General features: G+C 34.8%; 1 protein-coding gene across 1 annotated transcript; it reads left to right on the forward strand.

The window, feature by feature from the left end:
- The first annotated feature begins 408 nt into the window (after positions 1 to 408).
- On the forward strand, positions 409 to 17,532 carry LOC125935258 (COX assembly mitochondrial protein 2 homolog). Its single transcript, XM_049648898.1, has 4 exons — positions 409 to 699; positions 817 to 854; positions 4,475 to 4,530; positions 17,422 to 17,532. Exons 1-4 carry the CDS (start codon positions 491 to 493, stop codon positions 17,530 to 17,532), a joined length of 414 nt encoding a protein of 137 aa, XP_049504855.1. The 5' UTR covers positions 409 to 490.
- Positions 17,533 to 18,491: the final 959 nt, after the last annotated feature.

Here is an 18,491-nt window from a genome sequence, read left to right on the forward strand (position 1 = left end):
TTCAGAATTATTGGCCAATTTTTGTATAGGAAATCTTAAAGATAGGGATGTGCCATCTTTGTATTCTTTTGCTGCCCGAAGTCTAACAAGGTGACTGGTATATAGTAGGTACTTCAAATATATAAGGAATAAATATATGTGTAAACATGGAAATAAATGTTAACATGACAGAACCTTAAAGGATTAGATTTTATCTCAAAATGATTTTATTTTTTTATGTCGTGATTTAAAAGCCAGTGGTTCCTCTTTTATCATATACTTCACATACTTTTTCTCTGTCCATTTGCTCTAGTATCTAGGATTGCCTAAAAATAGTAATAGTTGGCCTGTGGAGGGCATGAGAGACTTCACCAATGCGAACCTGCCCAGCTCTGGTGCCCAGGTCACTGCTTTTTGGATGGGGAGTCTTGGCTGGTGACTTTTACTTCAGCCCTCCCAGTGAGGCCACAACTGGTGTTGTTCTGCTGTGCTCCATCACGTTCTCCTAAAGATGCATCCCGACTTATCTCGACACTGGCCCACTGAAGAATACAATGTCTTCATTAACTGGCTTAGGGAGTGTCACAAAAATTATAGCATTTGGGAAATTTTTAGTCATTGCAATGATCCTGATCAGGAGAGGAGAAAATGCTTGAATAGTGAAGACACAGAAAAGAAGACCAAGAGCAGGGAGTATAACAATGCATGCAAAAAAGATGTGTGTTTTGTTTTGTTGTAAGTGAACTCCACACCCAAAATATGCCTGGAACATACCACCCTGAGATGCAGAGTCGCATGCTCTTGGGACTGAGTCAACCAGGTGCCTCTGAAAAGGAGTTTTAATCCTGCAGAGGAATCTGAAAAACAAATTACAGGCATACCTTGGGAAAAAAATAGTGATAGTTGGCTTTGTTATGAATGCTATGATACCTCCAAAATTCAGTCTGGAGAATAAAAATATATCCACCCTGAGTGATCTAGTCACCTTTATATGTATTTGGAAAAACTTGGTAGGTAGTAACTTTTTTTCCCCAAATTCTAACTCAGAGAAATCCCTGCCTTTTTCCTATATACATATGGGACTCCTCCAGATCCCAGACATAGTAAAACAGACATTCTGGGACTTGAGTTCTAACTTGAGTAACTAGAGGATTTGAATTCTGTAGAATAAAATACAAAAAAAGTCTTGCATCTGTATACGTTGTGCCTCACATTCCTTAAGTAACTTGATTTGATTCCAGTTGAGATTGTGGAGGGTTCAAACAGGGCTTTCATGTTTGCTTGTTTTTAACCGCAGAACACCCCTGTATTCTAAGAAATTTGACAAATGAGTGCAGGACGGCAAGTCAATGCAGACTGGACACTGTCTTTAGAAAACCTCTGTGCAGATCTGTCACCACCTTGGCTGCTAAAACATTCAAGCACTGTAGAAACAGTGAGGAACCTAAATGAAATGGTAAATAATTGTCCTGTCATCTGAGCATAGATACGTGTTTGGAATCAGTATGCTTCCTGTCTTAGTCTGGTGAGATTGCCGTAACAAATTACCATAGACCAGGTGGTTTAAACAACAAAAAATTATTTTCCTACAGCCCTAGAGTCTGGAAAGTCAAAGAACAGGGTGCCAGCCTGGTCAGTTGGTGGTGCACGCTCTCTTCTTGGCTTGCAGACAGCCATCTTCTCATTGTGTTCTCACATGGGAGAGGAGAGATCTCTCTCTTTTCCTCTTCTTATAAGGCCACCAACCTCATCTGGTTATGACCTGGCCCTTAATTACCACCTGAAGATTCTCACTCTAAATGTAGTCATATTAGGGGCTGGGATTCAACATAAGAATTTCAGGGAACATAATTCAATCCAAAGCACTTCCCTTAACCAATTTCAGTTGCAAAGACCATGTGGGATAAATGAATGAATATAGACTGAAAAATGGCAAGGCCAGAGTCCGTTTGAGAATTAGCAAAGTCACTTAAATTGAAATGTGTGGTACCTTGAGCCATTGTTTTTGCAATGTTACAGATCTGACAATGGCAGATATTGGAAAAATGTGACCTAGTAGATGTTCTTTGTTTGATACAAAATTGTTGAAATAAATCAACAGGTATTTTCCCCGATTTTAAGTAAGTTTTAATGTAATCTTCAAGTTATCCCTTCTGGGCGATTCTGAGCATCTGAAAATAGCCATGATATTTTTCCCATTATAATTTCCTCATCCTACATGTGAGTGTGCCCCAATCCCTTTCTTCAACATGCTGATTGCTGCCCTTAATGCTGCTATACTATAGCACTAATATGATGCTCACTTCAGTTAGAAGCTTTCTGCATATCTTGCTTTCATTTCCTGTTCTATTTGCTATAAACATAGTTATTTCCATTCTGTTGCTTTCAGTCACATATGGCATTTTGAAACAGTTAAATAAAGAGATTATCAATATTAGATCTATCTCAGCTGTAAAACCTACATTTATAGAGAAATATGATCTATTCAATTTCATTTCTGAAAGCCCAGCATCCAAGCGATGGTCATAAATTCACATGATTACCCTAAGCATTAGATTTTGCATTTGGATCACTATTTAACTGGAAAAAGAAATCAAACATTCATGCAAGCAAGGAAGCAGCTCTCTATTAATGACATGTGCAAGGAAACTGAAAAATATAAATGATTCTGACCAAGATCATCAATAAAACTTGACACTCAAACAAAATGACTCTATAGTATCTCCTTTGGGGACAGAGAGCATGAGAAGAATATTAATATTTTGCCAAATTCAACATTTTTCAGGAAATCACTTTCTGTGTTACGAATTTGTCAGGAAAATTGTAAAATAGTAAAAATGATATATACTATTATCTGTAAAAATGCAAAGTACATATTGACCAATATTTAATTGAAGACTTCCTGAAAGAGCGTCAATAACATCAATTATTTTAAGCACAATATTATTATAATCAAGTCCGATTCAGAGCCTAAGGAATGATGTACGCAAAACAGTCACTTTAACAAATAAAACTTTTTAAAAAATCATAATCTTAATGGTTGCAGATTATAAACAAGTTCATTTAGAACATTCCTGCAGTGAAAAGGAATGATGCTTGCAGATCTGAAAAAATACATATGACAAATTAACATGGCATTTACTTTTTGTTATGATCTGGAAAGAATTCTGAAAATTATTATTTCACTGAAAAACAAATGCATTTGTTTTTCTTCCTTCAGCCCCTCTCCTGAAAATAATAGTCCAACTTAAACATGAAAGCAAAAGGGAGTCATCAAAGGGAGTTCCTTTCCTGACACTCCAACTTCTCCATGGTTGTTCTGATAGTATATCCCTTAAGAATGTTTGGGGACTAAGACATATAGATGTTATAATTGAAAACCAAACAGGGGCTAATGTCCACCACGGGGGAGATAATTAGAAAAATCATGTATTGGGCTACTGTTGTGAATGATAATCAAGTAGAGCTCTATCATTTGATTACAAGCCTCATTCAGTAGAGCCCACGTGTTCTTGGGCATGAAGTGATTAAGCAATAAGCATGCTGAGCTGCTGCTGGGGGGTAGAGGGATGGCAGAGATAGGAGGGATGGCAAGGAGTTGTTTATTAGCATAGCAAGGGAGTGTCACGCTGCTGAACAGTAGACAAGAGAACCAAACTGAAGAACAGTGTTCAGAGAAACTCAGAAAGGACACCATGATGTTGCATAGTCATTGCTGGTATGAAGCAGTAAAATGGGAAGCCCGTATTTTACAGATCATTTTCTTGCCATTGGAAATAATAGATTTGATAAAGACTGATCTTTGAGGTAGCGTAAGCATAAGTTATGGTTATCGTAACTAGTAGGTGTGCCATTTTCAAATGCATGCCCACTCCACTAATAAATGAGAAACTCCTTGATTGCGGTCTTGGCACTGTTAAAATGTTGCCTGATAAATTCTGATCCACCAGGTTTGAGAGCCTCAGGCACATGTAAACATAAACACCTTTGAAAAATCAGCACTATCTTCTCTGAAGCAAAAACAGATATCTGAGCAGAACACTGAGGGATAAGAGTAACCTGGGATGCATAAAATAAAGTCCAGAGCAGACCCAACAAAAGCAGAACATTTTGTTGGCTCCACCCTTAAGCGGGCCAAAATTGATATTAAAATCCACTATATATTCTTTATAGCGCATTTAAATGTTGACAAAATTTCTGGCTCATGGATCTGAATCGAAGGAACATCTTGAAGAACTTGTTTCTGTTTTTTTCCAAATGGAAACTCTCTCATAATTTATTTAAGGACTTTCACAAGATTCTTTTGGTATGAGTTAAGAAGAAAATAAAAGACTAGAAAATCTTTGGCCAAATCTCACTTAGTATACAACAAAGATCTCTTTGATATTTATTCCAGCATATTACAAATCTTAGTCTAATATCTGAATTTTTATCTAATCATCCATAGGATAATTTATTTTTATTTCCTCATTTCCTCCATTTCATCTTTTTATAGGATGTCCTTTTGGTGTGGGTGAAGCGTGGTCCATACAGTGTAATGTCATCTATGCGGTAAGTGCATTTGGTTCTTAACGTTTTACAACATACTATCAAGTAAGAAAGCTATAGCTAAGAATCTTTCACATTTACATATGTTCATCTTCAGAAACCTCACGTTTAAACTCCCTAACTATCAATTATTAAATTAGGGGGACAAATACATTCTTCGTGGCCAGCAGGCATTTTTTGAATAAATATAATGAAAATGTAAGGCAACCTAACACTATGCAAATGATTTGGCCTTTAATAATAATAAAACATGGGACATAGTCAAGAATATGAAACTTCGTAAAGCCGTGTGCTCTATGGAAACATGTAAGAAAATGTTTTTACTTTCAGGGAACAAGACAGTGGGGTAATTCTGAAAAATGTCTGGTAATTCTGATTGCACAGATCTTCAGGAAATCTTTCATATTTCCTATGAATGAATGTGTTCCAGTAGGGTTAACTGTACATTAAATCCTGTATCTCACATTAGAGATTAAAGGATATAATTCTCTAAATTGTAGTTATTCAAGTTATATGTGTTTGAAAAGCTACTGTTTGTTATTTTATATGTTATACATATTTAGAATACTGCCATAGCCAACATTCATAACACAAGTATAAAATCACATGAAATAATGACAATAAAAAGAGATGTATACTCAATTATGTTTTTAATGATTAAGGTTTAGATATTTTTTCCATGACCCTTTTTCTTTTCTGAAGCTAGATTTAAATTTTAAGTCTCACCTTTCGGCTCTAAAGACCCTAACAGGAATGCTCAAGAAATATTTTTTAAAAAGAGAACTAGAATATATGACATCACTTTGTATCTGTCATATTTAGTGTTATAAATTTTAAACTATATCTCTTGGATTCATTTTTGGCTACAAATGCATATTATAGTTGAAGAATGCCTTACAAAATAATAGGTATGTTCAAAGATAGGAAAGAGCCTTAGAATGTTCCTCTCTCCACTCAGAGATGACATGAACTCCATCTTCAGGCTGTAATCTACCGACCCAGTCATTGATGTCTAACAGACATAGTTTCCCACTTAATAACCCCTTAAACTTTATCTCTTTGACCCTCTGCTTTAATACCACACTTTCCAAACACTGCAGGATATCAAAAGAAAAATACAGAATTACTTGGCATGTTAAATTACTATTCCCAAAAAATGTCCTGTGGAATTTTTTGTGAGATAATCAATATATCTTTGAAAGCCTTAAACTTACATAAATGCTGAATATATAATTTATTAAATTAAGTTTCTCTACAAAATTTTCCCAATAGTTGCATCAAATTAGTTCTTGAATTCTCACTACCAGTACGGTAACCTGTATTAGTCAGGGTTCTCCAGAGAAATAGAATGAATAGAGTGTGCATACATATATAGAGTGAGATCTGGTTTTTTTTTTTTTTGTTTTTTTTTTTTCAACATTTTTTATATATTTTTGGGACAGAGAGAGACAGAGCATGAATGGGGGAGGGGCAGAGAGAGAGAGGGAGACACAGAATCGGAAACAGGCTCCAGGCTCCGAGCCATCAGCCCAGAGCCTGACGTGGGGCTCGAACTCACGGACCGCGAGATCGTGACCTGGCTGAAGTCGGACGCTTAACCGACTGCGCCACCCAGGCGCCCCAGAGTGAGATCTGTTTTAAGGAGTTGGTTCACAGAAGAGTAGGGAATGGTAAGTTCAAAACTTGTAAGGAAGTCCAGCAGGTTAGAAATTTCAACAGGAATTGACTTGCAGTCTTGAGTCTGAAGACAATATGAATGCAAAATTCCTTCTTCTTCAGAGAACCTCAGTCTTTCTCTTAAGGCTTCAAATGATTGGATGAGGCCCACCCACATCCAGTAGATTAAAGAATAATCTACTTTATTTAAGGTCTACTGATTTCAATTCACAGCTGAACATTTTTTTTTCATGGCAACACGTCTAGGCTGGTATTTGACCAAACAACTAGGCACCATAGCCTAGCCAAGTTGACATTTAAAGTTAACCTTCATACTAGCTAAGTCATCATACTGGCTAAGAAACTATGCTTTCTTCCCTTGTCTTCCTGAAAATCACACCAAAGCAACAAAGAAAAGGAACACCACCCTGTAACTTCAATTTTTTAGGGAAATTAGGAGGCAGCTATAATAAGCTGCCTTCATCTTACATGTGGGGGCTGCCAACAGAAGCTTAGATGGACACAAGCCATGAAGGAAGAAATCATAAGAAAGCAGAGAGTTCAAGAGGCCCTATCAGGGCAGTCCTCTGACTGCATCAGTGAAGATGAGGGGCTCACTCAGAAGTGCAAAATCTACATCTCTTGAACAGGAGAGAACATGATCTCTGGACCAGATATGATAAAGAGAAACAGAAGTTGCGGGATGTTGTAGGAGTGCACAAAGACACACACAGAAGCCACATTGGTAGGAAGCAGTCTGTCTCTATGGCAGCAGGAAGAGAGCTTTTAAGTTGTGAAGGCTGGAATGCTGCCTAGGATCCTTTCAAGCTACTTTCATAAGAACCATCTACAAATATCTAGTTTAGGAAAATGTAACTTATTCAGTGATAGGTACTAAAAAAAGATATGGCACAGAATCAGTATATAAATACTGTAAAAATGTGGTAAAGATCACCAGATTAACCAACAGATTAAAAATACTCAGAATTCTTTCATCTTCCACTTCATATATTTGTAGGGCTCCCTCTCCATCTCACTCGGCAAAGCTAGACTTGAGAAGAACCTGTGAAGCTCAAGATGATATCTCTTCCCATTACCTCTGACTTCTAAACCTTTCTGTCCCCTAGCCATCTTTCTTTTCCAAGAACATAGAAGGCATAGTCATCCCTCAAAGACTTTTCTTGTTCTTTCCTCTGCCTAGCATATTCTCCCCAAGACAGCAATATCACTCACTCCCTTATCCCCTTCAAATTTTAATCAACTGTCACCTTCCAAGGGTGATTGTCACAGGTCACATTATTTAAAATTGTGACAAACGCATCAACATTCCTTATTCCTCCACTGTGAGTGGTATTTCCCTGCATAATACAAGTCACAACCTGATATAGTATTTTCACAAAACTTTTATTTTATTCTGTATTATCTACTGCTATATCCTCAGTGCCTGCTACAGTGTAGGAATTCAAAATACATTTTTTAAAAAAAAATTAGTGAATGTACACTCTTCAGACAAATGTTTCCACAGAACAGATAAAGGGTATGCCCAAGCCTATTCTTAAAAATTTAAAAAAAAAAAAAACTGAATTCTTCACTTCCATGAAGGAAATTCAAAAAGAATAAATTTAAGAATGTAGGACAGAAAGAGGGGGACAAGGAAAATATGCAATAAGATTACTGGGTGCAGACAGGCGCAGTAAGAAAAAAATAAACACATATAGAAAAATGAAATTTGAAATTTGATGAAAGAGACACTTCAGAAAATCCAATAAAGAACATATGAAATAGAAACAAGCAAAACAAGCAAAAAAGTAATAGAAAATAACTGTGTATACAGATTAAAATAAACAAAATGTGACATATCCATATAGTGAAATGCCACCGACTCATAATAAAGGAAAAAACCATACTCAAAATACAGATGAAAGAAGTCAGATATAAGGCCTACATATTGTATGATTTCATTTCTGTGAAATCTGGAAAAGGTAAAACTATAGTAACAGCGACATGGATCAGAGATTGCCTAAGGCGAAGGGTGGGGGCAAGAATTGACAGCACCCAACATGAGAGAGGTTTTGGGGGTCATCAAAGAGTTCTAAAATTTGACTGTAATGGTTATTGTACAACTATATACATTTGCCAAAACCCACAGGACTCTATGCTTACACTAAAAAAAATCCCAATAATTCTTTTTGGTTTTGCTATTGATTAAGGATTAGAGAGAAAATAATGTATTAAGAAGACAGGCAAATAATACCTAATATACATATAATTAAACTTCTCTAAGAACAAGGTTCAAATAACATTTAAATACATAAAATCAAGAAAACTTTTCTGAAAGAAATTTATTCTGGTTTATTTATTAACTTATTAATTAAAGAATATCATTTACTATATATCAGGCACAGTATTAAACATTTTTAAAATGATAATATCATGACAACCTTCTTTGGCAAATCCAATTATTTTCCCTGTTACACAGATGAGGAGACTTAAATACAGAGAAGTTAAATAATTTTATCAAGTTTCAGCTAATAAGTAGCAATGCCCTTTGTACTTACATATTAATAGCCACATTATTTGGCAAAGCAAACTGAGTAGGATGCTCATCACCAGACATATGTTAGTAAAATTACTAGAGTTTAACTATAAGTAGCCAAGGGAAAATAACCAGATATCTAGAAGGGTAAAAAATAAGGCTGGCTACAGAAAAAGTCAATGCCAGAAGACAGTAGAAAACATTATAAAATAAAAAGATAACAAAAACAAAAAAGAAAGGCCGTTTATAAATTTTATAATAAGTGCAGGTGTCATGAAGTCATTAAAATTTAAAAATGAACAGATTCAGAAAATACTGTTCACATGAGCTCCTCTTAAAACTAAAACAATTGAGCAAAATGATAAAAGGGCAATTTAGACTAAAAGGCTAGGTGGTGATTAGGGTTCTTCAGAGAAACGGAAGCCATAGGATGTTTGTGTGGAGAGACAGAGAGACAGAGAGATTGTAAGACTTTGATTCTTGTGATTTTGGAGGCTGGTGAGTCCAAAATCTGCAGGGTAGTTAGATAGGCTGAAGACCCAAGAGAGCCAGTATTCTAATTCAAGTCCTAAGGCAGTCTGCCTTAGAGCTAAGAAGGGCCGATGATCCAGATGAAATCTTAAGGTAGTCCTCTTCTTTGGAAGAGGCCAATGTTTTTGTATTTTTCAACAGATTCAATGATTGAATGAGATCAACACACATTGTACAGAACAATCTACTTTACTCCTAGTCCACTGATTTAAATGTTAATTTCACCCAAAACATTGTCACAGAAACATCCAGAATGATGTTCGATGAGGTATCTGGACAGGCCAAAGCCCAGTCAAGTTTATACATAAAATTAACCATCACAGGTGGTAGAGACAATATTCTCTAATAAAAATGCAACAAAATTAGAAATTAACATAATAAGTAAATGTATGTATCTATAAATCTGGAAATAGAAAAAAATCTCTCTTAACTCAAACACTAATCAAAATTGCAAAACTTCTAAAAAAAAATAGTCCATATTTGAACATTTGGAATTTAGATAATCGGTGCTCAGAGAAAAATGCACAGCCTTTAATACTTAAACTGGTTAAAAAGAAAAAAAACAAAGTAAGGAACTGATTCAGTTAGAAGTACAGAAATAAATTGAAAGCAAGCATAAAGAAAAAAATAGCAATAAAAGTAGTATTTAGTGAGATAAAAATATGCAAACAACAAAAACAATTTTAAAAAACCCTAAAACTGCTACTTGGAAGAAAAAATAAGCAATAGAACATACAAACCGCTTGTTAATAAAAATTGATTAGAATAAAGCATATAGGGACCCCCGAGTGGCTCAGTCAGTTAAGCATCCTACTCTTGGTTTCAGCTCAGGTCGTAATCTCACCGTTCTTCAGTTCGAGCCCCACATTGGGCTCCACCCTGATAACATGGAGCCTGCTGGGGATTCTCTCTTCCTCTCTCTCTTCTCTTCTCCTGCTCATCTTCTCTCTCTCTCAAAATAAATAAATACACTTAAGATTTTTTAAAAAAGAAGAAGAAAGCATTTAATTGGAAGTTATTATGAAGAAAAATTCATAGAAATAGAGGAAATTGGATGACTAATAAAAGTGCTATTTCAATAATATAAAAATAAATTTGAAACCTGGATAACTGATATTTTTTCCTAAGAAAAACAATTTGTCAAACTTATATTCAAACTCTGGAAATCAGAAAAGGTTAATTTCCATAAAACAATTGAGAGAAAAATAGTCAAAGATTAAAGGGCTTCACAGGAGAATTCCAACATGTATTTAACAATCAGCCCATTGAAATGCTATTAAACGGCTCCAGGCATAAAAAAGAAAGCAAGCTTATAAAAAGAATATGACATTGATACTAAAGCCTTAAGACTTTGAAAACAAACTGTAGAATAATCTCACATAAATATTAATACAAAAATAGTAAATAAAATGCTGAAAAAGAAAATACAGCAAAATTAAAAGATAATTGTACCATGACTCAGTTTTGTTACATAAACGTAATGATGATTCAACATTAGGAATTCTATTAATATAAGTAGTATAAATCACCAACATCCATGATAAAAAAACATTTGAAAGAATTTAGCAACCACCCCTAATAAACATTTAGTTGAATTATATGGAAGGTTATTTTTGTAGGTGAAAAAATAAATCAAATATTGTTCAGCCTAATAATACTAAGTGAAACAGAAGCCAATGAATTCATAATAAAAAGAAATCTATCTCAGCTCACAAGCCAATGAATTCAGTTAGAGTAAGAAACTGTAGGTAAAACATTTTGGAAGGGGGTTGTAAAATTACTACTATTTGCTGAGATATGATTGCTTACCTGCAGAACCAAAGAGAATGAACTAGAAAATTATTACAAAACATTCAGCAAGCTAAAGGGATATTAAATTAATATTCAGAAACCAATAGCTTTCATATATGCAAATAACATCCAGTTAGGTAATACAAAGAAAGAAAAAAAAAACCCATTTACAATACCAAGGTTAAATAGGGAAGAATAGCAATAATAAAGATGAAAAAAATCTCTTTTAAGAAAGCTTTAAAGCAGCTTTGAAGGACAGGACTAGACATGAACAAATGTAACAGCATACTGTATCATTCAATAGGAATACTCAATATCATAAAGACTTTACTTCTCTGTAAGTTACTCTATAAATGTGATACAATCTAAATAAACAGTGCTAATTATGCAAACTATAATAACTAATCATATATAACCAAACATAATGTTTAAGTAGAAAAATAAAAGTCCCCGGCAAAACTCTGGAAAAGAATAAGGTAAACAGCAAGGAGGACCCTCCTTATGACATAAAAATGTGTTTATAATGTTGTATAATAAAGATTAGTAAAGTTTCAACATTAAAACAGTGAGGTGTTGGTTCATAAACAAGCAGAGCAATGGCCCAGAATAAAACATTCCAAAGTCCATATAAATAAATAAATATATATATATATATATATATATATATATATATATATATATAAATTTGAAAGAGGATAAAGTTAGCATATCAAATCAGTGGGGAAAAGATGAATTATTCAAAAATGGCATTAGAATTACTAGAGATAAGTAAGCTATATCCATACCTCACACCAGACACCAAGATAAATTCCAAAAATAGCAAATATTTAAAAAGTACATAAATGTGTCAGAAGAAAACAGGAATAATAACTTCATAAAACTGAAGAGACAAAAGCCTTTCTCAGTTTAACTCAAAATCCAGAAGTCATTAAAGAAAAGATAGATTTAACTACACAAACATAAAGAAAGACTGCAAGGCCAAAGAAAAAATATTATAACTATAGTCAAAGGGCAAATAAAAAGTGAAGACACAATATTTTTCAAAATCAGTTAAAATATCTCAATATATAAATTCCACAAATATTAGTATTAAAGAGTATCAATAAGAAAAAGAACAATAATCCAATGGATCTTTGGTAAAAGGATATGATCATACAGTTCATAGGAAGGCAAATACTTTTTTTCTAATGTTTGTTTATTTTGCAAGAGAAAGAGAGAGATAACACAAGTAGGGAAGGCATAGCAAGAGAGAGAAAGAGAGAGGAAGAGAAAGTGAGAGAGAGAGAAAGTCCCAAGCAGGCACCACACTGTCAGCACAGAGCCCAAGGAGGGACTCAATCTCATGAGCCATGAGATCATGACTTGAGCCAAAATCAGGAGTCAGATGCTTAACCAACTGAGCCAACCAGGTGCCCCAGCAAATGTTCTTTAAAATATTAAAAGTAAAGCATAAACTCAATGAGAATAAAAGGATACACATGAATGATACAGAAATGTCATTTTTTTAACCTATCAATTTGGAAAGAAATGATAATATTCCATTATATGCTATAGGTCAGACTGTGTGGGAAGCCAATTTCATATATTTCTAGAGTAAATACATATTTACAGCTTTTATGATGAACAATTTGGTAATATCTATGAAAATTTTAAATGCATATATATTTTGACCTAGTAATTTCACTTCTGGGAAGTTTTCCACGAATATATTGTGTTTTAAAGAATGTAAGCAATATATTACTAATTACATTTAAAAAGTTTTCTTAAAAAGCAAATGTTCATCAATAGGGAGCTGTTTAAACTATGGTGCATCCATATAATGCGATACTATGCAACTATAAAAAAATGAGAAAGCAAAAAAAAAAAAAATGAGAAAGCACTTAATGTGTGCATATAGATTTATTGTTAAGTGAAAACATCAGGGTATACAATAGCATGTGTAGAAAACAGGGAAATAAAAATACATATTCATATTTGTTTAAGTATAAAGAAACTGCTAATACTGGCTCTCTGTGGGACAGAGGTGATAGGGACAAGGAGAAGAGAAAGCCTTTTTTGATAACTTATATTTAATATGTTTTATAATTTGGGGCCTCAAAATATTATCTAGTAAAATAATTAAATTTTTAAAAATATATTATAAATTCTAATGCTTAATATTGCATGACTATCTCTGAAACTTATCTTTCAGTTAAATATTTATGATAGATTTAGAATCGTTGTCTTCATTCTATGTTTAAGTATTCAGTCAACAGTTCCAATTCTGTTTATTTTTGCATCATTCTCATTTAGTTTAAAACTATAGACATCTCATATTACACAGTTGCCCAATGTTTTATAGGTAGCATAAAGCATGAAATTTGAGTTCATATTGATTAAGAGATTTTGGGGAATGTTTTAACATAGTAAAAAAAAATTAAAACTTCAATAGAAGCATATCTACGTTTTAATGTAGAAATACGCTATTTAAGTCATGGATTTTATAGCCCTCCCATCCTTCCCCTCACTCCCAAATAAACAAGAAAACAATAGCACATAATATTGGAAACTAATGGGAAAGTCTCTTCAAATGAAGCCCTTCTCTTCTTTCCACCACCATAACCATACGCACCCACTTGGAAATGGATTCATAGGATTAGAGCAATCCAAGAAAACTATACTTACATTTGATGTTTTCCCAGACAGCGAACCAAAATTAAAATGTTGCCATGCTGTCCAAAAACATTTGTTGAAACTTGTATGTTTGATATGTGGAAAATGTTTATAGTTTTGACACCCTGTAGAAATTAGGACAAGATGTATCTTCAAGATCAGCAGTCACTGAATGGCTAGCATTCATCAACTCCAGTGGCAGTTAATCAGTACGTGCTGCCTCAGCATCAATGGAAGGACCAAATATGGCCCAATGGATAGGCCCTGAAACTCCAAGAAGAAAAAGAGGCAGCTAGGCCAAAACTTCTATTCATCTCACTGTCTTGTACTCCCTAGAGTAGACCAGCCACCAACCAAGTACAACCAATTGATTCAGGTCAACACAATGTGGGCCAGAGGAATTACCTAGCCAAGCCCTACCCAAATTTCTGATCCCTCACATTTTGAGATATAATAAAGAGTTTTCTATTTTAAGACACTAAATTCGGAGGTGTTTGTTACGTAGCAATATATAACAGGAACAATCAGACAGGAAAAACTATTAACTGACGGTATAATTTGGCATATTTTTTTAAACGAAAAATGTTTCATTTGATTTTCCATCTTCAAACAAGCAAAAAACCCTTTCCTAACAAAGTACTCTTTAACTAAGGTCAATTATCATCTCCCTATGAGTGTTTTGTCACTATTCAACCTCCATGCAATTAGGGTACTATGTCTCATATTAAGTAAATACTACATTTTCATAATGCAAAGTAAACTAGAAATTTCAAAAATTAAGAAATTATTTCCCCAATATTTGAGTAGATATTCATATAACGATAATATCAAAGATTCACCATGATGATATTTTATTAGATATCAACCACCTCAAAATAATGATAATTTTTCGATTATTTTAGTCCTTTTTCATTTTTCAACCCATAAATCCAATATTTCTAAAAGTGAAGATTTGACAGGTCTCTGACGGCCTGACAAGCCTCCTTTAATAACTCCTTCTTGGGAGGAACAGCACTGCCGACATGGGTCTGCGTAGAGAAGGCCTGTTTAATATTAGCTTTCCATCAGTCCAGTTGTGTGACTGAGACTCTGAGCTACATTGCTTTAGGCCTGCTGGCAAGAGAAAACCTGTTTAATTACCTGCCCCAGCTGTACTTACTAAGTGGAATGATTATTAAATCTGTCTCTCTATTTCACAGTTTCAGTATACAATTCAAATCTGTGCCAAAAGGAATGGGGGACACAGATTCTGTAGGAGTAGGCAGGATTAAAACCCTCATCGCGACAGGTGTCTTAAGAGTATTGTTGCCTAGGGCTCAGCCGACCCTCTGTCCTCTAATATAAAAATGGAAGGTTCTTAGATGCTCTGCCAACTTTGAAACTGAATATAACCTCTCATCATTTACCCACATTATTGTCCAGTTCACGTTCAAAGGCAGATAATAATAATTCTTGGCCTTTTTCTACTTTTTTTACCTGCCGAAGGATAATTTGAGCCCTTTACTCTTAAGTCCTAAGACATGATAAAACCACAAACTTGTATTGTTCTCATTTGTAAATTCCCATCATCTGTTTCTCAGAGTTCATTGCTCTCCTACCATTTGTGACAGAGGGAACAAACACCCACCCTTAGAGCAAACTAAGTGACCTGCTTCCATTGTAATTCCTGCTATGTTGAAAAATCATGCAAGGTTTGACTCTACCCCATAATATATCCGTGTTCAGAATTTACAAAAATAATGGTTAAATCATTAAAATGTTTACTAAAATAGGGCCTCCAAGAAAATGAAATGTGTTTATTTTGTAGTCTAACCTATAACTTTAAAGAGCCTCTGCACACTTTGCAGAGGTAAGCACCAAACTTTGGGAGTGTATACTAATGTGTACTCACGCTTTTCTAAAAACAGCTCTTCATTCATAAAATCCTTTTATTGTCTAATCTTGTAACTTATCTTTCTTTCTTTGGTATTTACTTTGCTTTATAAATCAGTGGCAAATTAAATCTCATTTTTTGTCTGTAAACTTTAAGATAGTTTTTGCTAAATTCTGCAACCAGAAAGTAAACTAGCTTTTGCACTAACTCCACTTGTGTCATTGATGATGTATCTAAGTGCCAGTTTAAATAATAGTCTCCCTTTTAGTGTTTCACAGTTAGAATTCATTTCTGTTTTGCAATTTTGTTTGGAATTTTAAATCAGGGTGTTGTTAGTGCCATGATTTAACAACGTGTAGGTTAAATGAATACAGTAGGCCATGAGAATTGGTCAGAGGAATACTGTATTTCCCTCTTGTCATTTATGATAGACAGAAATTTGGTGTGACAAACAGTATCAAATATGAATGCAAATCATACAAATAGTTTATCGATAAGCATTTATGGAATTAGTAAGGGAAAAACGGCACCCTTTCTGCACTCCATCAAACCATAACATTTTTGGTATAAATAATGCATTGTCATTTGGGGTATCTATGCATCCTGTATGACCAGCCATGTCTTCTTGAGTAAGTCACAGAGATGATATCAATATCAAATAAAATTCAACAAGTTAAGCATCTCTTTATGCTCATTCTTTATGAGGATTACACCAATAATTTTGCCCAGCTGTATGAAATGTCACAGAGCCTCGTGTAATCTTTGAGATCCAAATCATGGACATGAGGAATAATGTGGTGGAGGAAAAACACTCTCAACTTTCCATTCTGAGTCCAATCTGAGTTTGACTCTTAACCCTGCAACTCATTTTTTATGTTATCTGAGACTCATCATTTTTTTTCCTTTTTAACTTACTTATTTTTTTCCTTTTTTTGTATGAGTGTCTGTGATAAATAAAAATGCCTGGGTCTCCTGATCATAGGATGGTCATTTTTGTTTGCCAGTCTGTCAGCATCTTTTGAGGTTTTTGGGGGGAGGAAGGGTCTTGTTGTTCACTTGTCTTTTAGTAAGGTATAATTGACATACAACATTATATTTGTTTCAGGTGTACAACATGCTGATTCGATCTTTGTATATATTGCAAAATGATCACCATGATAAATCTAGTTAACCTTGAGTTACAATTTTTTTTCCCTTGTGACGAGAATTTCTAAGATCTACTCTCTCAGCAGCTTTCAAATACGTAATGTGATATTATTAACTGTGGTCACCATATTGTACATTATATCCCCACAAATTATTTATTTTATAACTGGAAGTTTTTACCTTTTCATTTCACTCTTCTTGATATCAGTTTTTCAGCTGCAAAATAAAGGCTTTGTTCTAACATGACCATTCGAAAGTTCTCTTCCAAGTTTGAAATTCAAAAGTTACTAAGTTTATTGTGTTATTGGACGGTTGTGAGTGTTAAATTACTGAATTATTTTAATATATGCAGTTTTAGCACAGGGTCTGGCACAGAGTGATCTAGTACAAAGTGAGTGTTCAAAATGTTTTCCTGTGGCCAAGTTTAGCCTGTCTTATGCTATGTAACTTCACATTCACATTAGAACAGATTAGCATCACCTCAAGTTCCATCATGATTCACTAGTCATCATCAGTATTTGGTTCTCCTTTCCCCCTGGGCATCCTGAAGGTTACATTTATCAGGTTTCTGTGTAAATTGTAAGTTGGATGAGAACGCATGACTCGTTCTGATCAAAGAAATGTAAGCAGAAAAAAAGCGTGTTACTCCTTGGCTGCGGTGAGAAATGCCTATGTACATTTCTTCTGACTATCCCTCCTCTGCTGCTAGGATATGACTCCATCGCTACAGGTACAAAATGGTGGCACTGTGGCAGCCTGGTCCCTGAGTGTTTGTATGGAGCAGATGTCCCTGACAGACTACACGGGATATATACCATGAGCAAGAAATAAACCTGCTGTTAATCAACAGAAAGTTTTTGTTCTTTTTCTGCAGCATAACAGCCTATCCTGAGTAACATCCTTCATGCCATTAAAATGAATTTACACAGTTTCCGAGCGGTATATTTAGCTGTGCCTTCCTCAGTGCCATTCAGATACAGTTATTTATTTCCTTCCCCTCAACTTCATAATTAAACCACAAACCAATTTGGTTAATAATTAATATCTTTATCCTGTGGGGGAGGAAAAAATAAATTTCCCTTTACTTTTCTAAGTTCTTGGTCGGGATTTGCCCCCCTCCCCACTGTGATAACAGGAGCAAAACAAACAAGTTTAATATCATGTATATACATGATATATATATACACATGGGAGAGACCCAGGAAAACTGAGTAACTCCCCCAAGTGGCACAGTCACCTCCTTAAATATCATCTCCATATAAAGACAAAAGAAAGATGTTGGGGGATAGGTGAGGTGGAGAAGAGCAGTTATGGGAAGTTATCAGTCAAAGCACATTAAACAAGGCTATGGTTGTTATGCAGATTTAAGTCTGTGCCTTCTCCTTCGGTAAGAGTTTCTAGGGAGTAGGTCATCTTTGTCTTCCTGGTACACAGAGGGAGACACCCTTACAAAGGGAGATTTCCCTTGTAAATGTAAATATCTATTACAGAAAGGTAACTTCTACTTGGTTTTCACAGCTTCTCCTAGGTCTGGTGTTTCTTATAAATAAACAGTCTAAAAGAATGTTTACTCCAAACAGGGATATTTGGGGGCAATAAATTCTGCTCCCCTTCATCTCCTAAATCTCTCCCACAGGTAGCCCTTCCCTTCTAGTCCTACCATTACTCCCCCAGGTCCAGGCCTTCAGCTGTTCTCACAAGGTTACATCTGTAGCCTCCTGACAGAGTCTCAGTGCCTCCAGATTACCTCACTCAGATCTCTTTACCCTTGATTAAATT

The sequence above is a fragment of the Panthera uncia genome, assembly GCF_023721935.1.
Source record: "Panthera uncia isolate 11264 chromosome A1 unlocalized genomic scaffold, Puncia_PCG_1.0 HiC_scaffold_17, whole genome shotgun sequence".
Classification (NCBI taxonomy): domain Eukaryota; kingdom Metazoa; phylum Chordata; class Mammalia; order Carnivora; family Felidae; genus Panthera; species Panthera uncia.